Genomic DNA, 22,334 nt, shown 5'->3' with positions numbered 1-22,334 from the left:
GGTATCATTACTCGGAAAGCAGAGTAAGGCTGAAGAAAGCAAATGAGTAAACATGACTAAAAGAGTAGATGGTGTCCTGCTCAATAAGTGTTTAAAACAAGTGAACAGTTGAACAAGTGAGTGTTGTGAACGTGAGAATATACAATAAACTCCATACACATTCTACTAGTTCCTTTTATGAATCAAGGGAGTATGAAAGGAAGAAGGACCAAAATTGTTAATAGCAACTTTTATTGTTTCACTGGTGAAAAAAAAATCATAATCGTATGATGCATTTCCCCCTAAATTTACAACAATGAAGGTTATACATAAATTATATAGATCACAAATTTTCTATTTTATACTATTTAGAACAAAATTATTTTGATAAATATGTCCAGAGGACAACCTAAGTTCTTAATGGATGGCTGAGTCCAAATATGCAAAATATAGCTTCTGGTTTGGACCATGGTGCTTTAAAATTCTCAAACATGCATTAATATACTCTAATTTTAGGGAAAATATTACACATGGCCTTATCTTGCATTTCAGAAGAAGCCCAAGCTGTATTTCACAAACAGTATTCCTTTCCTCTAAATTAATCTCAGAACAGAGAGACAGACACTTTCTGGTTAGTACTCCCAAGTAATGAAGGAAATTACACACTCAACAATGAAACAAAACAGAAAAAAAGGAAGGAGAGCTTCATTAGTTACAGAGATAAGTGGGGTTTTTTTGGCTTTTTTTGTTTGCTTTTTTTAAACAGATCGCAGGAATTTAAAATAGCAGATCAATCATGCTACTTAGGGTGATCAGACAGACCTGAACACTTATGAAGTGAATAATTTTATTAAGGTCTTGAAGGTGAGTGTCTGGAGGTACTGGGTAAAACACACCACAGGTAAGAAATGGGAAACCTACCTCAGCATTTCTGAAAGGCACAATCTATGGAAGGGAAGCCTAGTATAATAAAACCCTTACTGGATGTACATGGAAAGGAGGATGGTGAGCCTGGCTCCTTTCTAAAGGATGAGACCCTCATAAATTGGCCCCTCAGATTCCGGTGATTCCCGCCTCAAGCGCAAATGCTCCAGTGTGTTATGAAAATGTTTGTTAATCTGCTCTGTTTCTTCACTGGACTCAAGATTTGGGAGGTCTTCTCGAATCTTTTGGATAAGCTGATTCAAAACCTGAATCGTGACCTACAAAAGAACAATTTTACCATCAAGCATGTACCACACACACACACACACACAAAGTTATTTAATAAAAATGTTTTGAGGAGCTTGTGTTACTCTCAGCAGTTACCAGATTTTGAAAAACAAGAAAAAAAAAAAAAAAAGAGATGAGAACATGATTCCTGGTTTGAGCAACAACTACTGGCCATTCATCCAAAACGACAACCGAAAAAAAAAAAGCTTAATGAAAATACAGAAAATCATAAACCAGTAAAAGAACAAAAGCAAAATTTTATTTAACCTACAAACACTGATCCATCCTTTATTTGGGAATTATTCTACACTTGTATGGGATGACAATCAGCCTACTATTCAGCATTTGTAAATTATTTTTTATTTTTTAAACAGAGTGACTATTTTATAAAATATTCATAAACAAAAGAGATAAGAATTTTCTTGCACATAATGAGCTCTTCTGTAAGATGCATCTATATAGACAGAGAAGAATTTTGGAGAATGAAAGAGACCACTAGGTCGATTCTCCAAACTCTGACCCTTGTAAACAAAAAAGAAAAGTATCAGGATGATAAACTTTTGTATGTATCAAATCTAAGAGTAGGGCAGGAAAATAATTAGTTCACTAACAATTTATTATTCACTTACCGCATCATTTTCCTTTTCATAAAAATAGATATATCTGTTCAGAATTTCTATAAAAAGTTGCACTTGTAAAGAGGGGTCCATGCACTGATTTGCTATTTTTAGAGCTTTCTTTAGGCATTCCATTACCCTCTTGCCTCCGTGAAGCTAGAATAAAGGGAGTGAGAGGAGTATTAAAGAGATTAATGAATCACAAATGTCCCATTTCACACAAAGAAATACACACACTACAGTGGCTCTTTCATATTTTAAAAGGACAAAACCAATTTAAATCCTCTTCATTTTTTAAAGTACACAGCTATATTTTATTTTATTTTATTTATTTATTTTTTTTGGAGTACGCAGGCCTCTCACTGTTGTGGCCTCTCCGGTTGCGCAGCACAGGCTCCGGACGCACAGGCTCAGCGGCCACAGCTCACGGGCCCAGCCGCTCCGCGGCATGTGGGATCTTCCCGGACCGGGGCACGAACCCGCGTCCCCTGCATCAGCAGGCAGACTCTCAACCACTGCGCCACCACGGAAGCCCACACAGCTATATTTTAAAACAAATATATTATTTGTTTTATATATTTATATATAAATATATATATTTATATTTATGTATTTTGTGTATTTTTTAAAGATAGTGGTACAAACTTGCTATGTTACAAAATCCTCAAAGTGGAGGCTTCACCACAAGATGTAACTCTATATGTTACTGTCCATTTCGTTTAACAAAACAAAGCAATATTCTTTGTCAGGTTTCCAAGCACTGCACATGTTTCACCTCCAAGGCAAAAGGCCCCAGCAGCTGTGCCCTATCAATGATCCTCTCTCCTCTAACACTGTTGGTTAGGCATAACCTCCCACCTTACCTCCTCCCCATTTTTGTCTGTGTTTCTGCCAGACCAGAAGAGATGTGCACAGGTGCTCACAGCTCGGCCCTGATCAGGTTTCTTCAGAAGTTTGGATGCAGCAAGAGCACACTGAGTCCTCAAGGGTTCATGATTTTCTTCACTGAAGCACTTCATCCTCTCAAAAGTACCAATGATCAAGGTGATGGCCGCCAGCTGTGCTTTGGAATCGCTGATTTCATCTTCATACAGAGAAAATGCCTGGTACACACAAAGCAGAAGTGACCTTTAGGGACCAACCATCTACTAGAGCATTTTTCAAAGTATTGCCCATCAAAGCCCCATCCTGTGAGTCATTCAGATCAGAATATGGTTCAGATCAGAATATGCAGTGCCCTCGCTTGGAGAGGCACAAGACAAAGATGCTGACAAGTTGCAACAAGAAACTTGTTTTAACTTTTGTTTAATCCAGGGTTCCCAAAATGAATTAACAAAGGAATTTTTTTCCCCCATGAAACAGTTTTTACCATGACCCACTGGAAAATCTTCAATCTCATTAGCACCCAGTAACTGATCAATTTTCCTGCTCCAAACCAGTCAATAAAACTATAGTGTTAAAAAGCATAGTATTTCCCATCAAGATGGTGAGAAAGGGGTAGTTATAAATTCAGTGAAGAGTAAATCCATGTGCACCACCACCATTAACTACAGACAGGTGACTGAACAGAGCAAACGGATTAAACATCCCAGAAAGAGAGCAGATCACACCTGGGACATAAATTCATATGCTACTGTTTCATGATTTTCAAAACCAATTTCTCCAGCAGCTAGAGCGCCCTGAAGAAAAAGTCTTAAGGGTAATTCTGCCAGCTCTGCTTTGATCAAAGCACTGATAGTCTGGTGAGCAAATGAAAAAATCTTCTGGCATTTCTTTTCCCATTTGTCATCCTAGAACAAGAAAAAATAGTTTAAATTACCTTAAGTTCAAGATTAACTTGCTTCAGAATATTCATTTTATATAAAATGTCTATAGAACAAACAGGAAAAGTGTTAAAATTGAGTTCACAGTTTTCCTGCTATCTTCTATCTCATCTGTGGAGTACACAAGGAAATCAAGCAGGACGTCTTCTCAAAACATCCATTTGAGGTCACTGGCTTTGCAATTTTTATATACTTGGTATCTGTTTTTTTGCATCAGAAAAAGCAACATATTCCCAAATTGGACAAAATTAGGAAAATACACAAAAGAATTTTTAAAAACTTAAAACCATCCCTAAACCTACCACCCAGCAATAATCACTGATAACATTCTAATGTTAATGTCTTCCTTTCTTTTTTCTATGCAAATATAATGTAACTGGGATCCTTTGTGTATGGTTTTCTACTTTACTTACTGAAGAGTTAAATTGGGCTCATGCTGCATGTAATTTGTATTCAACTTCTTTTCTTTCACTTATTTTGTCATAATTTTCCTCATGATACTAAAGTTATTTAAAATCATTTTAATCACTAGAAGATGTTCCACAAACTGGATATAGCATAATTTACTTAACTACTTCCTTTTGGAAATAAATGTAATATAACAAATGGTCTGTAAACACAAAGCTTTATTGAATCCCTAATTTTTTCTTTAGTATAAATTCTTAGAAGTGGAAATACTGGATTTTTTAAGGCTCTAGTTACACACTGCCAGAGTTTTCTAGAAAGACTGTAGTAATTCACATTCCCACCATTACTAGATGAGAATGAATTCTCATCACACCACGGCCATTGCTGAACCTTATTTTTCTTTTTTCTTTACCAGTTTGATTTCTAAAAAGATTCACTGTTATAATTAGTAGTGAAGTTAAATATTTTATCCATGTTTGACCATCCAAATTTCTTATTAATGCAATTGATTCTTTTCACTTTTAAGAGAGGATAATAGTCACAGACTTTTACAAGGACTAAATGCAATAATCCCAGTTTATACTCCTTGGCACAATGTACGGCACATAGTAAGTAAATGCTCATTGCTTTTTTTATTGTTACATTCACAAACATCTATCCATAAAATACTGGGAAAAAGGAACTACATGAGAGGCTGGCCTCATAAAAACTGGCCAAAGGCATGCTATGTCATACTGGTAAGTCTAATGAATATACCTTGTTTCTCCATTATTAGAAAATTAAGTTTATGGTGTTTGTTCCTTAATATAAACCTGACTATCCAACTTTCAGGTACATTAGGTTAGGGGTTTTTTTTTTTGGCTGGGCCGTGAGGCTTGTGGGATTTTAGTTCCCCAATCAGGGATGCAACCTGGGCCCTCGGCAGTGAAAGCACAGAGCCCTAACCACTGGATAGCCAGGGAACTCCCAGATCAGGATATTTGCTACAAAAGTACACCACTGAAGACTTAGCCATAATCCTGTTTGTAAAAGGACTAAGCTCATTAAAAAATGTACACAACTCATAAAGTTATTCAATTACAGGCTTTTAGAGAGCAGCAATTATGCAATGCTGGGCCCTTTCATTAGGCAAAGCTAACGTGAATTAGATCTGATTTGTTATGTACTGCAACCTCTGAATAAGATTATTGTATCACTTCAGAATTAGTACTTCATAAAGACTCCCAAGAAAATAAAATCGTTCTTGAGAAACTAAAGCATTCTGAGCCATTTTGTAATAAATTTATAGATGTCTCACAAGTGATCTTTAGACACAGGAAAAACTTCTAACATAAATTTAAACTGTTTTAATCTTTCATTCTAAGTGTTTTTTATGTGATTCCTCAACTAGTATGTAATCTACCAACATCACTATTGTCAATAGTGATACTTAAGTGTAACACAGGATGAGTAATGAATTGAGAGTTATTGAAACTGGGATTTTATTACATCATTATCTATTTGTATATGTTTGAAATTTTCTATAATGATAAACTAAAACACATACACAGAGGAAAAAGGGAAAAAATTAGTGACATACTTAAAAGTAAACCCACCACTTTAGAATTCTCTTTGTAGCGAAAAGCCAGCTGGTAAGCTGCAAATACCAAAGGTGGCAGTGTGAAGCGAATCCGTTGATTTCCACCAGCTCCAAAATGTTTTCGTGCTGTGTTTAAAATCTGCCCAAAACAAACAAAAGCCATTAATCTTTTCTGTAATTATAGAAACTATTATTAATCATTTATAAAATTAAATGGGAGCTCTAATCATCGTGATTACTACCATTTTTTGAATATATATGATATACCAGACTTCATGGTATACTTTTACATTTCTTATCTTGCCGAGTCATCACAATCACCTTAGAGACAAATACTAACCCCATTTCACAAATGGGGAAGACTGAGGTTCAGAGAGGTTGTATAACTTGCCCAAAGTTACGTAGCTAGTCAGGGGCAGATATAAATACATGTTAATATACACATGTAAGAAGTATACTGTGTTGATAAACAGCACAGGCCCTGAAGACAGATACATTTAAAAGTAGATTCTAACACTTACTATCTATGTGACCCTGGGCACATTAATATTTACCTCCTCTTAGCTGTAAGTTTCATTTGAAAAATGGGGTAGTATATTTCTCTTAGGGTTGCTGGGAAGATCAAGTAACAGATGTAAAGTGTTACCAGTACTAACACAAGGCATGTACTCAAAATATTGGCTATTATTATGATACCAAAAAATATGCATATTGCTGGTATATCACACCTCCTACTTCAGAAAAATATTAAGACCATCTAAGTCAAGGGAAATGGTAATACACTTTTAAAAAGAGCCATTAGTAAACAAATGTCTGGTTGTTTCAGAAAAAACCCACAAGAATTCATGAAATAACTTAATATGTGTGTCACAGTGTGTGACATATTCAGGTTTTGTAAATTTCTCTGACAGTCATAGATGGATAGGAAGAGAATGCATTCCCCCTTGGGGAAGTCACAGCTAATGATCCTCACCCTAAAGGTGTTTCTGTACATGGCATAACCAACTGGCCACAGGTGGAAAGCATACTTCCTAACTACTACATTTGGTATACAACAAAAAATGAAAACACACATAGGCCATGTGACACAGAAACATAAGGGAATCAGTTAAAACATCTGAACAATGGAGCCAGCCACTAGGTATAGATCACACACAGTGCACAGATTATCTGACACTAAGCCAAGTCGAAGACTATCGCACTACCAACAGAAATCAGCTTCTTTTTCACAATGGCTATGAAGAAATACGAGAGTGTCAACTATGACAAAGTCAACACAGGAAGACAGGACTCATCCTCAAATAAAGGTGTTCTTCGTTACTAACACTTAGCCTCATGCATCCAACAGTGGTTAAACTACTTTGCCCAAATGATAATTAGGCAGCCATATGTGCTACCTTTCATAAACATAAATTATCCAGTATCAGTCACCAATACTCCTACTCAGGCAAAATGTTTTATTCATTTCACAAAGGTTTATTGAGGACTAAGGATAAAGAAAGGGAGAATCTCATCTGATTGTTTTTTGCCAGGAAAAGGGGGTTAAGAAAAAGGCAATTTTAATTTTAAAGTCTTCACACATTTTCCATGTGGCAAACACAAACAACTTCTATTTTCAAACCTTGGAAACATATACACAGTTGAATATAAGCATTTTACTCATACTTTAAAAGTTTATCATGAAAAACAAATGAACAATTCTAAAAGCAACACACAGTTCAAAAAGAAAATAAACATGGACTGATTATAGGACACCCAACTAAAGGAAGATAGGTTTTTCTACAATTCTTAAGAAGTCTTCAAAAGAAATGACAGCAACAAACTTGTTCTTCATAAGCTCCAGAAGTTTACAAACAATTATGCATTTAATCATAAAGTTCAGTTAATCTCTTATTCAGTTTCAATTCTTTCAAAACCTTTTAATACCACAAGCTGGATTAGACCATTTGAGACACATCTACACATGACTTCACTAGAAGTTGTTGAAGGGGTATAGTAAGAGTTAACTCATACCAAGTACTGCTGATCAGGGTCCTCAGACCGTAGAAGATGAATGAATCTGCCCACAAGGCTCTGCTCATCAGCAAAGTCCTCTGGGTCAGGGTCTTCTACAGGTTGATCTGGCTGATCCTGAATCAACGTGGATACCAAGTTCATTATGGAATCCACCTGTATCATGGGAGACAGAAACCCACTGGGGTGAAACAATCAGCATATAATGCCACTGACAAAAGCGTTTCTAGTTGTGTAAAGTAGTTACAAAATAGTATCAACAACATAATTCCTTCTTCCATATGAAAGTATATGCATGTTGGTACACATATAAACATCCAGAAAGAGACACACCAAATGTTAATCAATAGTTAATCAACGGACCTCTCTTCCTGGTGGGATTACAGTTATTTTATAATTTCTTCTTTATACATCCCCAATTTTCTCATTTATATAATGAATAAGCTACTAGTAACTTTTTTGAGTAGTGAATTACCCTCCCCGTCCATCTCATGTGTTTGTCTCAAGGTCTAAAACCATAACTACATTGTCTCTGTTTTCCTAATAAAGCATGTGGGTATTCTCTTACCTGGTCTTGAGAGACAATTTCTGTGTTATAATCCAGAACGTTACTAAGCACATAACAACTCATGCTTTTTCTGGACTCATAGTCAAAGTACTCAAAGAGTGGGTGAAAATGTTTTAATTTCAAGACTGTTAAAATATTGTTGTAAGTGTCAACAGGTATCTTCAAAAGTCTGGTGAGCTCCTTTGAAACTGCACTACTGGTAGCAATACTGCACAAAGAAAAACAGCAGCTCTTTAGTGAATGAAATTAACTTCTTGTATACACAAACACCACGTGGTGCCCAAAAATGTGACCCTGTTCATTTATAATAGTAAAGGAAATGGGTCAAGTGAATCACACCACCCCAAAACACCCCAATGACTTCCAAGAGAGGTCTATCAGATGTCTGTCTAAACACAGTTATTCATCTATTAATGTCCTATTGATACAGTAAGTTATGCTAGTCTCCAATTCATAAACAGGTTGTATACCTGGAGTTAAAATGCCTGTCTAGAATGTGGTATTTCTAAGGGAAGTATTTTAAGTGGTAGTTAGGTTTCTAGGGCAGCCAATAAGCACCGTATATTCAGGGTGACAAAGCCATGCAAATATAGCAATTCAACAAAATAGAAAAATACATAAAATTATTTCTTCTGCATCAGATGTTGATGATTAAGGAAAAGAAGGATGAAATTAGGAACATTCCGTGGGGGCTGAGGAATATCCAGGCATTTATAAGACCTTTAGAGGCTGCGATTTCTAATTTTTTATTTTGTCTAATTTTACTTTAAAACTCACTTAGTGGGGGAAGATATAGATACATCACTTATTCAAGATCTGGAATGTTTTTCAGTTCACAAAAAATGGGAGTGACAAAAAGAAAAAGGGGGAATAAAAAGAGGTAAAAGAAAAAGAAGAAATCTTCCAGATGTTAACTAAACCACTGGAGGAGAGATGGAAAGCGGAAAGATTACGTGAGTATATCTAGGGGCCTATATATACAGGGCAAGGAGGGGCCTAGATTGGGCAAGGAGGGGTATAGGGCAAGGAGGGGCCTAAATTGACTGCATGTTCAGAAGCAGTGAAGGATGGGACAGTAAGAGGACTGCTGGGAAAACATAACAGGATCAGAGCTGCCCACAGTGGCCACTAGAGGATGCAACAGGTTCAGGACAGCATAGTTGAAGAAGATGCAAGTAGACAACAGATTATACTATCCTTGATGGTATCAAAATCAAAGCTCAAAATAGAGAAAAATTTAAACCAATTAATTTCCACACCTTAAATACATACATGCCTCCCTAATTTTTTCACTACTTACTCATCTGTAGGAAACCACTTCTCATGGAAATACTGCTTGATATAAATAGCTTCCTTACCAGTTTAAAAACTAACTCACCCATATATACAAAGCGGTCTGAATTGGAGACACTGGTTCCTGAAGACTGCTATGGTCTATGAGTGCCACTACTTGATCAATGTACACAGCCAAGCAGTTGGTTGCCACTTTCTGCCCTGATTAGTACCAAGCATGTCGATCTAACAAATACTTAAAACAAGATGAACGCTAACATTTCAAAAAGGAATTGCGAAAGAAAAATAAATCTGGGACAAAAAAGTCCTTTACAAAGGTTTTTACAAAAATGTTTAACTTTGACTTACTGTTCGAGGTTGAGCTTATTAAATATCTCCACTGTTGTTTCTAGAACTTTATCAACATAGTCCACACGATCAGGATAACACTTCATAGCGAGATTAATGAGAGAGACTTGTAAAGATACAACGTCCTCCGAAGGCATGTCTTGTCTAGACTGGAATGTTCAGAAAACCATGGAATTTATTTTAAGCAATTAGAAAAGGAACTACCACCTGAGAAGTTTGAAAGTTTTGAGAACTTAGGAACAAAGCCATACAAACCTGTATTACTGTAGCCACCTGCTGTGAAAATATGTCAAAAAGTTTAATATCTGTTGGAATTCCAGGTCCATCTTCACGGTGAGCAAATAAAGCTAATCTAAAAGAGAAAATAATCTTTATTTAAAAGGATATAGGGATCTGGGTAGTGGGATCATAGATGACATTTTATTGTTTATGCTTTTCTGTATTTTCTCCAAGTGTATTTCCCCTAGAACCTTTCTCCTAAAAAGATTTTTAAAAAGGACATGGAACGTAGCTGACCATTCCCTCAATTCATTTTTAATGGAACAGTTTTACCAATGATGCCTTATTTCACTGCATTCTTACTTTATACCATACACAACAAATTTTCAACAGGCCAATTCTGCCAAATTATTAAGTAGATATGGATAGAAATGTATTAAATGTGACAAACGTATTCAACAGCCATGATTATAAAAAATAATCTTTAAAATATAAAAAGTACCTAGACTCTTTTAAGACACTGCATTTTTACTACTGAAAAGTTTAAAACACAACTAATTCTAAAAGTAGTAAAGTTAACTTCTATTTACCACATCTTAAACTATACAAAATAACATCTGTTCCATTATCACTAAGTGTTTATCATGGTTACAACTAGACGCACATTTTGTTATGCACAGAGGAACCACTACTGACAGAAACGGTTAAGTGACATTACACCCAACATAGGAAAATCCAGTTATTAGCTTCCATTAAGAGTATGCCCAAATAAAGGACTTTACTGGTGGTCCAGTGGTAAAGAATCCACCTACCAGTGCAGGGGACACGGGTGGGATCCCTGGTTGGGGAACTAAGATCCCAAATGCCGCGGGGGAATTAAGCCTCCAGGCCACAACTACTGAACTCGCACACCTCAACTAGAGAGCCTGTGTGCCGCAAACTACAGAGCCCATGAGCCTTGGAGCCCACATGCCACAACAAGAGAGAGAAAACCCGTGTACCACAACTAGAAAGAAGCCCGCGCGCCACAACTACAGAGAGAAAACCCGCATACCACAACTAGAAAGAAGCCCGCGTGCCACAACAAAAGATCCCGCATGCCTCAACGAAAATCCCACATGCCGCAACTAACACATAGTGCAGTCAAAAAATAAAATAATTAAAAAAGAGAAATGCTTTAAAAAAGAAAAAAAAAAAAAAAGAGCATGCCCAAGTAATTTATAATTCTTAATGTCCAGGACTGACAATTGGGAGAATTCTGCTATATAAATTCTCAGACTTTAAAACTAATAACTTAGATATTTAAAATATATTAAAAAGTATTTGCAGAAATAAATCTTCCCTTGGGTTTCTGGTTTCATAATGTCAATGAGTGTATGCTCACAAGCAGGACACATACTATGTACTAGCACCCAGCAGGCACTCATTAAAGCTAACATTGAAGGCCGAGTTTTATACTTTTAACAAAGACCAAGGGCTAAAGAAGTCAAACTTAAAGAGGATTTACTAACGTTTTTAATACTTGAAAATTATTCCTTAAAAACATGTGATGATGCAGTGATTACCTGAACATTCTTAATCATCTATATTTATGGCTACTTGATAAAGAAGACTCCAGATCAAACTGGTTCCCACTGAAAGATAACTTTCTTTTTTTTTTTTAATTAATTAATTTATTTTTGGCTGTGTTGGGTCTTCATAGCTGTGCGTGGGCTTTCTTTAGTTGCGGCGAGCGGGGGCTATTCTTCGTTGTGGTGAGCGGGCTTCTCACTGTGGTGGCTTCTCATTGCGGAGCACGGGCTCTAGGCACACGGGATTCAGTAGTTGTGGCACGTGGGCCCAGTAGTTGTGTCTCACAGGCTCTAGAGCACAGGCTCAGTAGTTGTGGCGCACAGGCTTAGCTGCTCCATGGCATGTGGGATCTTCCTGAACTAGTGATCAGATCTGTGTCCCCTGCATTGGCAGGCAGATTCTTAACCATTGTGCCACCAGGGAAGCCCAAGATACTTTCATCATCGTAAAAAACAAGTTTTGCTCTTCAGTGATCTTTGGATTTATAAAATTTGGATTTATAACATCTTAGGTCTGTATAATGTCTTTAAATGCCAATTAAATGCATAGATTAAAATATATTACCTCCATGACCCCTGTACAATTAAGAGCTAAACTTATTTCATGTGTAAGCTAGACAAGGACTTAGTAAGTACTCAGACTTACAGAACTAGTGTAACTACATCAAAAATATTAATAAAGATAGAAGAGAAAAAAAGAATTCACAAAAATGTTTTAAATTCATTATTCCCAAGTCAGAACATTTGCCCTCCAGTGTCGGAAATTCTTACCTATCAATTAAAGCAATGATTATGTTTTTCACATTTACATTTTGGTGTAACTCAGCACAGGCCCGAAGAAAAGGATTCAAAGTTTGAAGGTGGAATTCATCAGGGAAAACCTGAAAATCAAATAATACTCAATTATTATTAAAACCAAATAGTAAAAATCAATTAGAAAAAGCATTTCACACAATATTCTGGACTTAGTATTTAAAGTTCATATTTGTGGGAAAAAAATCATTTTAATCTTATAAAACCAAATTCAAATACATCACTTTTAAGCCTCTCTAAACATAACCCCAGAAAGAAATATTCTATTAACCAAAGTACATCTACAAGTTTTTTTCCAGGTTTATATATATTTATCTATTTAATGCTCCTGACAATTTTACAAGGATCTCTGTTAGTCCCATTTCACAGGTAAGAAAAATGAGACTCAGTAGTGCCAAAAAATGAAAAACCAAAATATCAAAATTTTAAGTTAAGGAAGATCAGTATTTTTCCTTTGCACCAGCTTCCAATATGGCCCATCTGGCAGTGTTAACAAATCTGTCTTTATTTTATTTCCCTTTTTTCTTTTTTTAATTGGGGTATAGTTGTTTTACAATGTTGTGTTAGTTTCTACTGTACAGCGAACTAGAGCTCCCTGTGCTATACAGCAGGTTCTTATTAGTTATCTATTTTATACACATTACTGTACATATGTCAATCCCAATCTCCCAATTCATCCCACCACCACAACCCCACACCCCCGCTTCCCCCACTTAGTGTCCATATGTTTGTTCTCTACATCTGTGTCTCTGTTTCTGCCTTGCAAACCAGTTCATCTGTACCGTTTTTCTAGATTACACATATATGCATTAATATACGATATTTGTTTTTCTCTGACTTACTTCATTCTGTATGACAGTCTCTAGGTCCATCCACGTCTCTACAAATGACCCAATTTCATTCCTTTTTACAGCTGAGTAATATTCCATTGTATATATGTACCACATCTTCTTTATCCATTCGTCTGTCGATGGGCATTTAGGTTGCTTCCATGACCTGGCTATTGTAAATAGTGTGCAATGAACATTTCGGTGCATGTGTCTTTTTGAATTATGGTTTTCTCTGGGTATATGCCCAGTAGTGGAATTGCTGGGTCACATGGTAATTCTATTTTTAGCTTTTTAAGGAACCTCCATACTGTTCTCCATAGTGGCTGTATCAATTTACATTCCCACCAACAGTGCAAGAGGGTTCCCTTTTCTCCACACCCTCTCCAGCATTTACTGTTTGTAGATTTTCTGATGATGGTCGTTCTAACCAGTGTGAGGTGATACCTCATTGTGGTTTTGATTTGCATTTCTCTAATAATTAGTAATGTTGAGCAGCTTTTCATGTGCCTCTTGGCCATCTGTATGTCTTCTTTGGAGAAATGTCTATTTAGGTCTTCCATCCATTTTTTGATTGGGTTGTGTTTTCGATATTGAGCTGCATGAGCTGTTTATGTATTTGGGAGATTAATCTTTGTTTGCTGATTTCTTTGCAAATATTTTCTCCCATTCTAAAGGCTGTCTTTTTGTCTTGTTTATAGTTTCCTTTGCTGTGCAAAAGCTGCTAAGTTTCATTAGGTCCCATTTGTTTGTTTTTATTTCCATTACTCTAGGAGGTGGGTCAAAAAGGATCTTGGCTGTGATTTATGTCAAAGAGTGTTCTTCTTGTGTTTTCCTCTAAGAGTTTTATAGTGTCCAGTCTTACATTTAGGTCTTTAATCCATTTTGAGTTTATTTTTGTGTATGGTGTTAGGAAGTGTTCTAATTTTATTCTTTTCCATGTAGCTGTCCAGTTTTCCCAGCACCACTTATTGAAGAGACTGTCTTTTCTCCATTGTGTATTTTTGCCTCCTTTATCAAAGATAACGTGACCATATGTGCATGGGTTTATCTCTGGGCTTTCTATCCTGTTCCATTGATATTTTTGTTTTTGTGCCGGTACCAAACTGTCTTGACTACTGTAGCTTTGTAGTATAGTCTGAAGTCAGGGAGTCTGATTCCTTCAGCTCCATTTTTTTTTTCTCAAAATTGTTTTGGCTATTTGGGGTCTTTTGTATATCCATACAAATTTTAAGACTTTTTGTTCTAGTTCTGTAAAAAATGCCATTGGTAATTTGATAGGGATTGCATTGAATCTGTAGATTGCTTTACATAGTACAGTCATTTTCACAATATTGATTCTTCCAATTCAAGAACATGGTATATCTCTCCATCTGTTTGTGTCACCTCTGATTTCTTTCATCAGTGTCTTATAGTCTTTTACCTCCTTAGGTAAGTTTTTCCTAGGTATTTTATTCTTTTCGTTGCAATGGTGAATGGGATTGTTTCCTTAATTTCTTTTTCTGATCTTTTGCTGTTAGTTTATAGGAATGCAAGAGATTTCTGTGTATTAATTTTGTGTCCGGCAACTTTACCAGATTCATTGATTAATTCTAGTAGTTTCCTGGTGGCATCTTTAGGATTTTCTACATACAGTATGTCACCTGCAGAGATGGTGTAACTTTTTCCTTTCCAATTTGTATTCCTTTTATTTATTTTTCTTCTTGGATTGCCATGGCTAGGACTTCCAAAACTATGTTGCATAACAGTGGTGAGAGTGGACATCCTTATCTTGTTCCTGATCTTAGAGGAAATGCTTTCAGTTTTTCACCATTGAGAATGACGTTTGCTGTGGGTTTGTCATATATGGCCTTTATTATGTTGAGATAGGTTCCCTCTATGCCCACTTTCTGGAGAGTTTTTATCATAAATGGGTGTTGACTTGTGTCAAAAGCTTTTGCGGCATCTATTGAGATAATCGTATTGTTTTTATCCTTCAATTTGTTAATATGGTGTGTCACACTGATTGATTTGCATATCTTGTAGAATCCTTGCATCCCAGTTGATCATGGTGTATGAGCCTTTTAATGTGTTACTGGATTCTGTTTGCTAGTATTTTGTTGTGGATTTTTGCATCTATATTCATCAGTGATATTGGTCTGTAATTTTCTTTTTTTGTAGTATCTTTGTCTGGTTTTGGTATCAGGGTGAGGATGGCCTCATAGAATGAGTTTGGAAGTGTCCCCTCCTCTGCAATATTAAGAGTTTGAGAAGACTGGGTGTTAGCTCTTCTCTTAATGTATGACAAAATTCACCTGTGAAGCCATATGGTCCTGGACTTCTGTTTGTTGGAAGATTTTAATCACAGTTTCAATTTCATTACTTGTGATTGGTCTGTTCATAATTTCTATTCCTTCCTGGTTCAGTCTTGGAAGGTTATATCTTTCTAAGAATTTGTCCATTTCTTCCAGGTTGTCTATTTTATTGGCATAGAGTTGCTTGTAGTAGTCTCTTACAATGCTTTGTATTTCTGTGGTGTCCATTGTTAACTTCTCCTTTTCACTTCTAATTCTATTGATTTGAGTCCTCTCCCTCTTTTTCTTGATGAGCCTGGCTAAAGGTTTATCAATTTTGTTTATCTTCTCAAAGAACCAGCTTTTAGTTTTATAGATCTTTGCTATTGTTTTCTTTGTTTCTATTTCATTTATTTCTGCTCTGATCTTTATGATTTCTTTCCTTCTACTAACTTTGGGTTTTGTTTGTTCTTCTTTTTCTAGTTGCTTTAGGTGTAAGATTAGATTGCTTATTTGAGAATTTTCTTGTTTCTTGAGGTGGGCTTGAATTGCTGTAAACTTCCCTCTTAGAACTCCTTTTGCTGTGTCCCATAGGTTTTGGATCATTGTGTTTTCATTGTCAGTTGTTTCTAGGTATTTTTAAATTTCTTCTTTGATTTCTTCAGTGATCTCTTGGTTATTTAGCAGTGCACTATTTAGCCTCCATGTGTTTGTGTGCTTTATAGTTTTTTTTTTCCTGTAATTGATTTTTAATCTCATAGTGTTGTGGTCAGTAAAGATGCTTGATACGATTTCAGTTTTCTTAAATTTTCCAAGGCTTGATTTTTGACCCAAGATGTGATCTATTCTGGAGAACGTTCCGTGTGCACTTGAGAAAAAAGTGTGTTCTTCTACTTTTGGGTAGAATGTCCTATAAAAATCAATTAAGTCTATCTGGTCTATTTTGTCATTTAAAGCTTGTGTTTATTATTTATTTTCTGTCTGGATGATCTCTCTATTGGTGTAAGTGGGCTGTTACAGTCTGCCAGTATTACTGTGTTACTGTTGATTTCCCCTTTTATCACTGTTAGCATTTGCCTTATGTATTGAGGTGCTCCTATGTTGGGTGCATAAATATTTATAATTGTTATGTTTTCTTCTTGGATTGATCCTTTGATCATTAATGTAGGGTCCTTCCTTATCTCTTGTAACAGTCTTTATTTTAAAATCTATCTTATCTGATATGAGTATTGCTACTCCAGCTTCTTTTGATTTCCATTTGCATGGAGTATCTTTTTCCATCCCCTCCTTTCAGTCTGTACGTGTCCCTAGGTCTGAAGTGGGTCTCTTGTAGACAGCATACATATGGTCTTGTTTATGTATCCATTCAGCCAGTCTGTATCTTTTGGTTGGAGCATTTAACCCATTCACATTTAAGGTAATTATCGATATATATGTTCCTATTACCATTTTCTTAAATGTTTGGGGTTTGTTTTTGTAGGTCCTTTTCTACTCTTGTGTTTCCCACTTAGAGAAGTTTCTTTAGCATTTGTTGTAGAGCTGGTTTGGTGGTGCTGAGTTCTCTTAGCTTTTGCTTGTCTGTAAAGCTTTTGATTTCTCCATCAAATCTGAATAAGATCCTTGCTGGGTAGAGTATTCTGTATTGTAGGCTCTTCCCTTTCATCACTTTTAATATATCATGCCACTCCCTTCTGGCTTGCAGAGTTTCTGCTGAGAAATCAGCTGTTAACTTTATGGGAGTTTCCTTGTATGTTGCCATTTTTCCCTTGTTCCTTTTAATAATTTTTCTTTGTCCTTATCTTTGTCAATTTGATTACTATGCGTCTCAGAGTGTTTCTCCTTGGGTTTATCCTATATGGGACTCTCTGCACTTTCTGGACTTGGATGGCTATTTCCTTTCCCATGTTAGGGAAGTTTTCGACTATAATCTCTTCAAATATTTTCTCAGGTCCTTTCTTTCTCTCTTCTCCTTCTGGGACCCCTATAATGCCAATGTTGGTGCGTTTAATGTTGTCCCAGAGGTCTCTTAGGCTGTCTTCATTTCTTTTCATTCTTTTTTCTTTATTCTCTTTCGCCGCAATGATTTCTACCATTGTCTTCAGGTCACTTACCCATTCTTCTCTGCCTCAGTTATTCTGCTATTGATTTCTTCTAATGTATTTTTCATTTCAGTTATTGTATTGTTCATCTGTTTGTTAGTTCGTTAATTCTTCTAGGTCTTTGTTAAACATTTCTTGCATCTTCTCAATCTTTGCCTCCACTCTTTTTCCGAGGTCTTGGATCATCTTCAGTATCATTATCCGGAATTCTTTTTCTGGAAGGTTGCCTATCTCCACTTCATTTAGTTGTTTTTCCAGGGTTTTATCTTGTTCCTTCATCTGGGACACAGTCCTCTGCCTTTTCATTTTGTCTATCTCTCTGTGATTGTAGTTTTCATTCGGCAAGCTGCAAGCCTGTAGTTCTTCTTTCTTCTGCTATCTGCCCTCTGGTGTATGAGGCTCTCTAAGAGGCTTGTGCAACCTCCCTGTTAGGAGGGACTGGTGGTGGGTAGAGCTGGGTGTTGCTCTGGTAGGCAGAGCTCAGGAAAAGTTTAATCTGCTTGTCTGCTAATGGGTGAGGCTGAGTTCCCTCCCTGTTGGTTGTTTTGCCTGAGGCAATCCAACACTGGAGCCTACAAGGCTCTTTGGTGGGGCTAATGATGGAATCTGGGAGGACTCATGCCAAGAAGTACTTCCCAGAACTTCTGCTGCCAGTGTCCTTGTCCCTGCAGTGAGCCACAGCCACCCACTGCCTCTGTAGGAGACCCTCCAACACTATCAGGTAGGTCTGGTTCAGTCTCCTGTGGTGTCACTGCTCCTTCCCCCTTGGTCCTGGTGCACACAGTACTTTGTGTGTGCCCTCTAAGAGTACAGTCTCTGTTCCCCCCATTCCTGTCAAAGTCCTGCAGTCAAACCCCACTGGCCTTCAAAGTCTGATTCTCTGGGGATTTCTCCTCACTTTGCCAGACCCCCAGGTTGGGAAGCCTGAGGTGGGGCTCAAAACCTTCACTCCAGTGGGTGGACTTTTGAGGTATAATTGTTCTCCAGTTTGTGAGTCACCCATCCAGTGGTTACAGGATTGATTTTATCATGATTGTGCCCCTCCTACTGTCTCATTGCGGCAGGAGTCTTTGGAATGTGGGGTATGCTTTTTGGTGAGTTCCGGTGGCTTCCTGTCAATGATCGTTCAGCAGTGAGTTGTGATTCTGGTGCTCTCGCAAAAGGGGGTGAGCGCAAGTACTTCTACTCCACCATCTTGAACCAATTCCAAAGTACACCTACAATTAAACTAAAACTAACGATACCTAGAAAACTTGGAGATTAATCTTTCCTACATTTTGGGGAGAAAAAGACATCAATACAAAGACCAAGTTGTTACATTAATAGGAGAAAGGGATTTATTCAGGAAAGTTTAATTTCTCTTCAATCAAGATTTTTTTCCAAAACAATGAAAATTAATGAAATATATAATGAGTTCTTTAATACCCTGAAATGTTCTCACCTACCTGAATAATACACTCCATGAGATATTCTTGAGCCAAAGCATCTCTGCAATTCACAACTTGCTCCAATATGCCAGTCAAAACAATCTGAAAAGAGAAAAAAAAAATTTTAGGAGTTAAAAAATTATTTTCAAAATCCTAAGTCACTCCTCTAATAACACATTTGAGCTAGTAGTTTAAAAATCATATTTTAGATTTTTCTGACCTATACTTTATCTCTAGACTAAACTTTGAAATTTTACAGAATTTTTAAATAAAAAATTCTGGGTTTCTATTTTATAAAAGCCAAAAGTCCATGTCATCAGTTTTTTTTCTTTTATGGTTTGTCCTTTTTGTGTCCTAGGAAAGCTTTATGTAATTCAAGGTTACAAATATTTCCTTCGTGTTTTCTTCTAAAAGTTTCATAGTTGCAAATTTCACACTTATGACTTTGATCAATTATTTTTAGCTTCTCTACATGAGAATGGGTTGCAGTTCAGAGGCTTTGTTTGCATACAGATGTCCAATTGTTGCAGAATCACTTGTTGAAAAGGTTGCCTTTGCACCCTTATCAACAATAGTTGATTATATATACATGTGGATCTATTCTGGATCATCTCTTCTAGGGGTCAGCAAATCTAGTTTAATGCCCATTTTTGTACATTGTTTCCACATTGTATTTCCCTGCTTTTGCACTACATTGGCAGAATTTAGTAGCTGCAAACTATATGGCTTGCAAAACCAAAAATATGTACTATCTGGTCCTTTATAGAAAAGGTTTGCTAATTCCTGATTTATTCTCCACTGATGTATGTGTTTATCCCTTTCACCAATACCACATTATCTTATTGTAGCTTTAGAGTAAATCTATAGTTAAAATAAACTAAATCTCAATTTAAAGAAAATTGGTATCTTGTTAACATTGAGTCTTCCAAACCACAAGCACAGACTCAAAATATATATCTTTTAGTTTATTTAAGTCTTCTTTGATTGTCAATGGTTTTCAGTGTAATATTATTTTTAAAAATATTTCAATTTTAGGGCTTCCCTGGTGGCGCAGTGGTTGAGAGTCCGCCTGCCGATGCAGGGGATGCAGGTTCGTGTCCTGGTCTGGGAAGATCCCACATACCACGGAGAGGCTAGGCCCGTGAGCCATGGCCGCTGAGCCTGCACATCCGGAGCCTGTGCTCCATGGCAGGAGAGGCCACAGCAGTGAGAGGCCCGTGTACCGCAAAAAAAAAAAAAAAAAAAAAAAAAAATTTAAAAATCAGACTTCAATTTACATCTCACAACATAAGAAAAGATGAGAAGTAAAAAGATATAAACCTGTTTGTAACGTTCCACATTTACACCTTCCAACTGACTGAGGCGCACCAAATTTGTTCCCACTAAAATTCTTAGTTCTTGTCTTTCTCGTTCTCTTTTTTCTCTATCTCGGCTATGTCCCTGATGTTGCATTCGAACCCAGAGCTTGTTCATTTCTGCAAAGTTGAGTAGTACAAAATCCATGGAATCACTGATATCACCAGTTGTTTCTTCACTGCAAAGAAATGGAAAAAATTATAGGAATTTAAATTATAGGAAAATTATGAAAGACACTTTCAAGCTCACTGGCTTAGTGCTCAATTTCAAAGGGAACAGACTCAAGAGAAAAAAATATTAGGGAGAGGACACAGTTCAAGTGTAAAGGGACAAAACGCTTCCCCCCGCCACTCCCTTTCCTGGGCCAACTAAACTTGTTCTTGGAATTGTATTCCATTAATTCAAAAGGCCTAAAAACATTGACACTTACAAGTGTCACTGTTATCTCATCATTTTATTGTTGAATATTTTATGTTTTCAATTGGAGTATAAGCTTTGTAAGCTCTGCAAGGGAAGATACCAAGTATTTCCTCCTTATTTTTACATCTCCTAAGATGGGGAACTTAGTAGTTTTCAAAATTTTTTGCTGATTGCCTAATTAAATGCTCAAAACTGAGTCAAATCATAATAAAGCAAATAACCTCACCATCTTCTCTACACCGTTAAATTTTTATCTTTTCTATACCATTTAAACTTTTTGTCTTGTGCATTAGTTAAATTTTTATTAAAGTTTTTCTTTTGAAAAGGAAATGATGCAGATATACTAAGAACCACTAAAATATACACATTAGAATTAAATGAATAAACTTTAGAAAAAGGGAATTAAGTTCCTCAATCAAGGGAATGTGTCTCATGAATAATACACCCAGTTGGATGAGACCACAGCAGGCTGACCATCTACCCTTTTTGTGGGATAAAAGCACAATGGACTCGGATGCTGGAATACTGCTCACATAAGAGATAGGGCTCTCTCTGAATGGCTTTTTGTTTTCTGTTTTGGAGTTAATATCTAATTTGTGTGCACAGATAATTAAAATCACTAATACTCTGGGGTAACTAGAAGTTGACAAATTATAAAAACTGACAGACATTCAAGAGACAATATGAAAACTGTCTAGCTCATAGAAAAAGTTAAGCATATTTCATTATTTTATCACAAATACCATTTTCAAAATGTAACTCATTTAAAAAGTCACATTTTCAAAGAATATCTGATGGAATGAAAAAATGCTCTCAATTATGTTGCATGAAAAAAGCAGGTATTAATAATCCACACATAATTTTCGTAACAGTACATTTTGTATCACACCACATATATTGAGGAGTTCTGTGTCTCAAAGGAAATCTATACACAAAATGCTACCAGTGGGGCTTCCCTGGTGGCACAGTGGTTGAGAGTCTGCCTGCCGATACAGGGGACACGGGTTCGTGCCCTGGTCCGGGAAGATCCCACATGCCGCGGAGCAGCTGGGCCCGTGAACCATGGCCGCTGAGCCTGCGCATCTGGAGCTTGTGCTACACAACGGGAGAGGCCACAACAGTGAGAGGCCCACGTACCGCAAAAAAAAAAAAAAAAAAAAAAAAATGCTACCAGTGGCTGACTCTGGGCAGGAGAATTATTGATATTTATTTTATTCTATATACTTTTCTATACTTTTTGTATGTTTTACAACAAAAAAATACTACAATTAAATCAAGAAAGAAAAGCACTTACTCTGTTGGCTCTCCTTCATCAGGTAAGATGTTTCTGGTACACTGAAGTAGATAATTTCGAAGAAATAGACCTCTCAAGGGGTGCTGCACACCTCGGCACATTTCTACCAAATCTTTCAAAATATCTTTCCTGGACTGAGGAAATGACTTGACATATACAACTCCAACTGTGATCAACAGATAACTAGAAGAATTA

General features: G+C 36.6%; 1 protein-coding gene across 2 annotated transcripts in view; it reads right to left on the bottom strand.

Annotated features, from left to right (window-relative positions):
• Positions 1–214: 214 nt before the first annotated feature.
• The window catches only part of VPS35 (VPS35 retromer complex component), a 33,591-nt gene continuing 11,471 nt past the window's right edge, over positions 215–22,334 (bottom strand). For both annotated transcript variants that reach the window (XM_082607750.1, XM_082607749.1), the window contains exons 5-17: positions 22,140–22,322; positions 20,390–20,603; positions 19,088–19,171; positions 12,402–12,511; positions 10,096–10,192; positions 9,841–9,989; positions 8,200–8,407; positions 7,632–7,787; positions 5,635–5,757; positions 3,419–3,598; positions 2,672–2,911; positions 1,821–1,964; positions 215–1,181 (exon numbers count right to left, since the gene is read on the bottom strand). In XM_082607750.1, the coding sequence (XP_082463876.1) occupies positions 1,002–1,181; positions 1,821–1,964; positions 2,672–2,911; positions 3,419–3,598; positions 5,635–5,757; positions 7,632–7,787; positions 8,200–8,407; positions 9,841–9,989; positions 10,096–10,192; positions 12,402–12,511; positions 19,088–19,171; positions 20,390–20,603; positions 22,140–22,322 (2,068 nt within the window). In that variant the 3' untranslated portion in view covers positions 215–1,001. The remainder of the gene's footprint in view (positions 1,182–1,820; positions 1,965–2,671; positions 2,912–3,418; positions 3,599–5,634; positions 5,758–7,631; positions 7,788–8,199; positions 8,408–9,840; positions 9,990–10,095; positions 10,193–12,401; positions 12,512–19,087; positions 19,172–20,389; positions 20,604–22,139; positions 22,323–22,334) is intronic.

This window comes from Mesoplodon mirus (genome assembly GCF_964341445.2).
Source record: "Mesoplodon mirus genome assembly, chromosome: 19".
In the NCBI taxonomy this organism is placed as follows: Eukaryota; Metazoa; Chordata; class Mammalia; order Artiodactyla; family Ziphiidae; genus Mesoplodon; species Mesoplodon mirus.
Note: the sequence above shows the minus strand (reverse complement) of the source record. Positions and strands in the feature narration are given on the sequence as shown.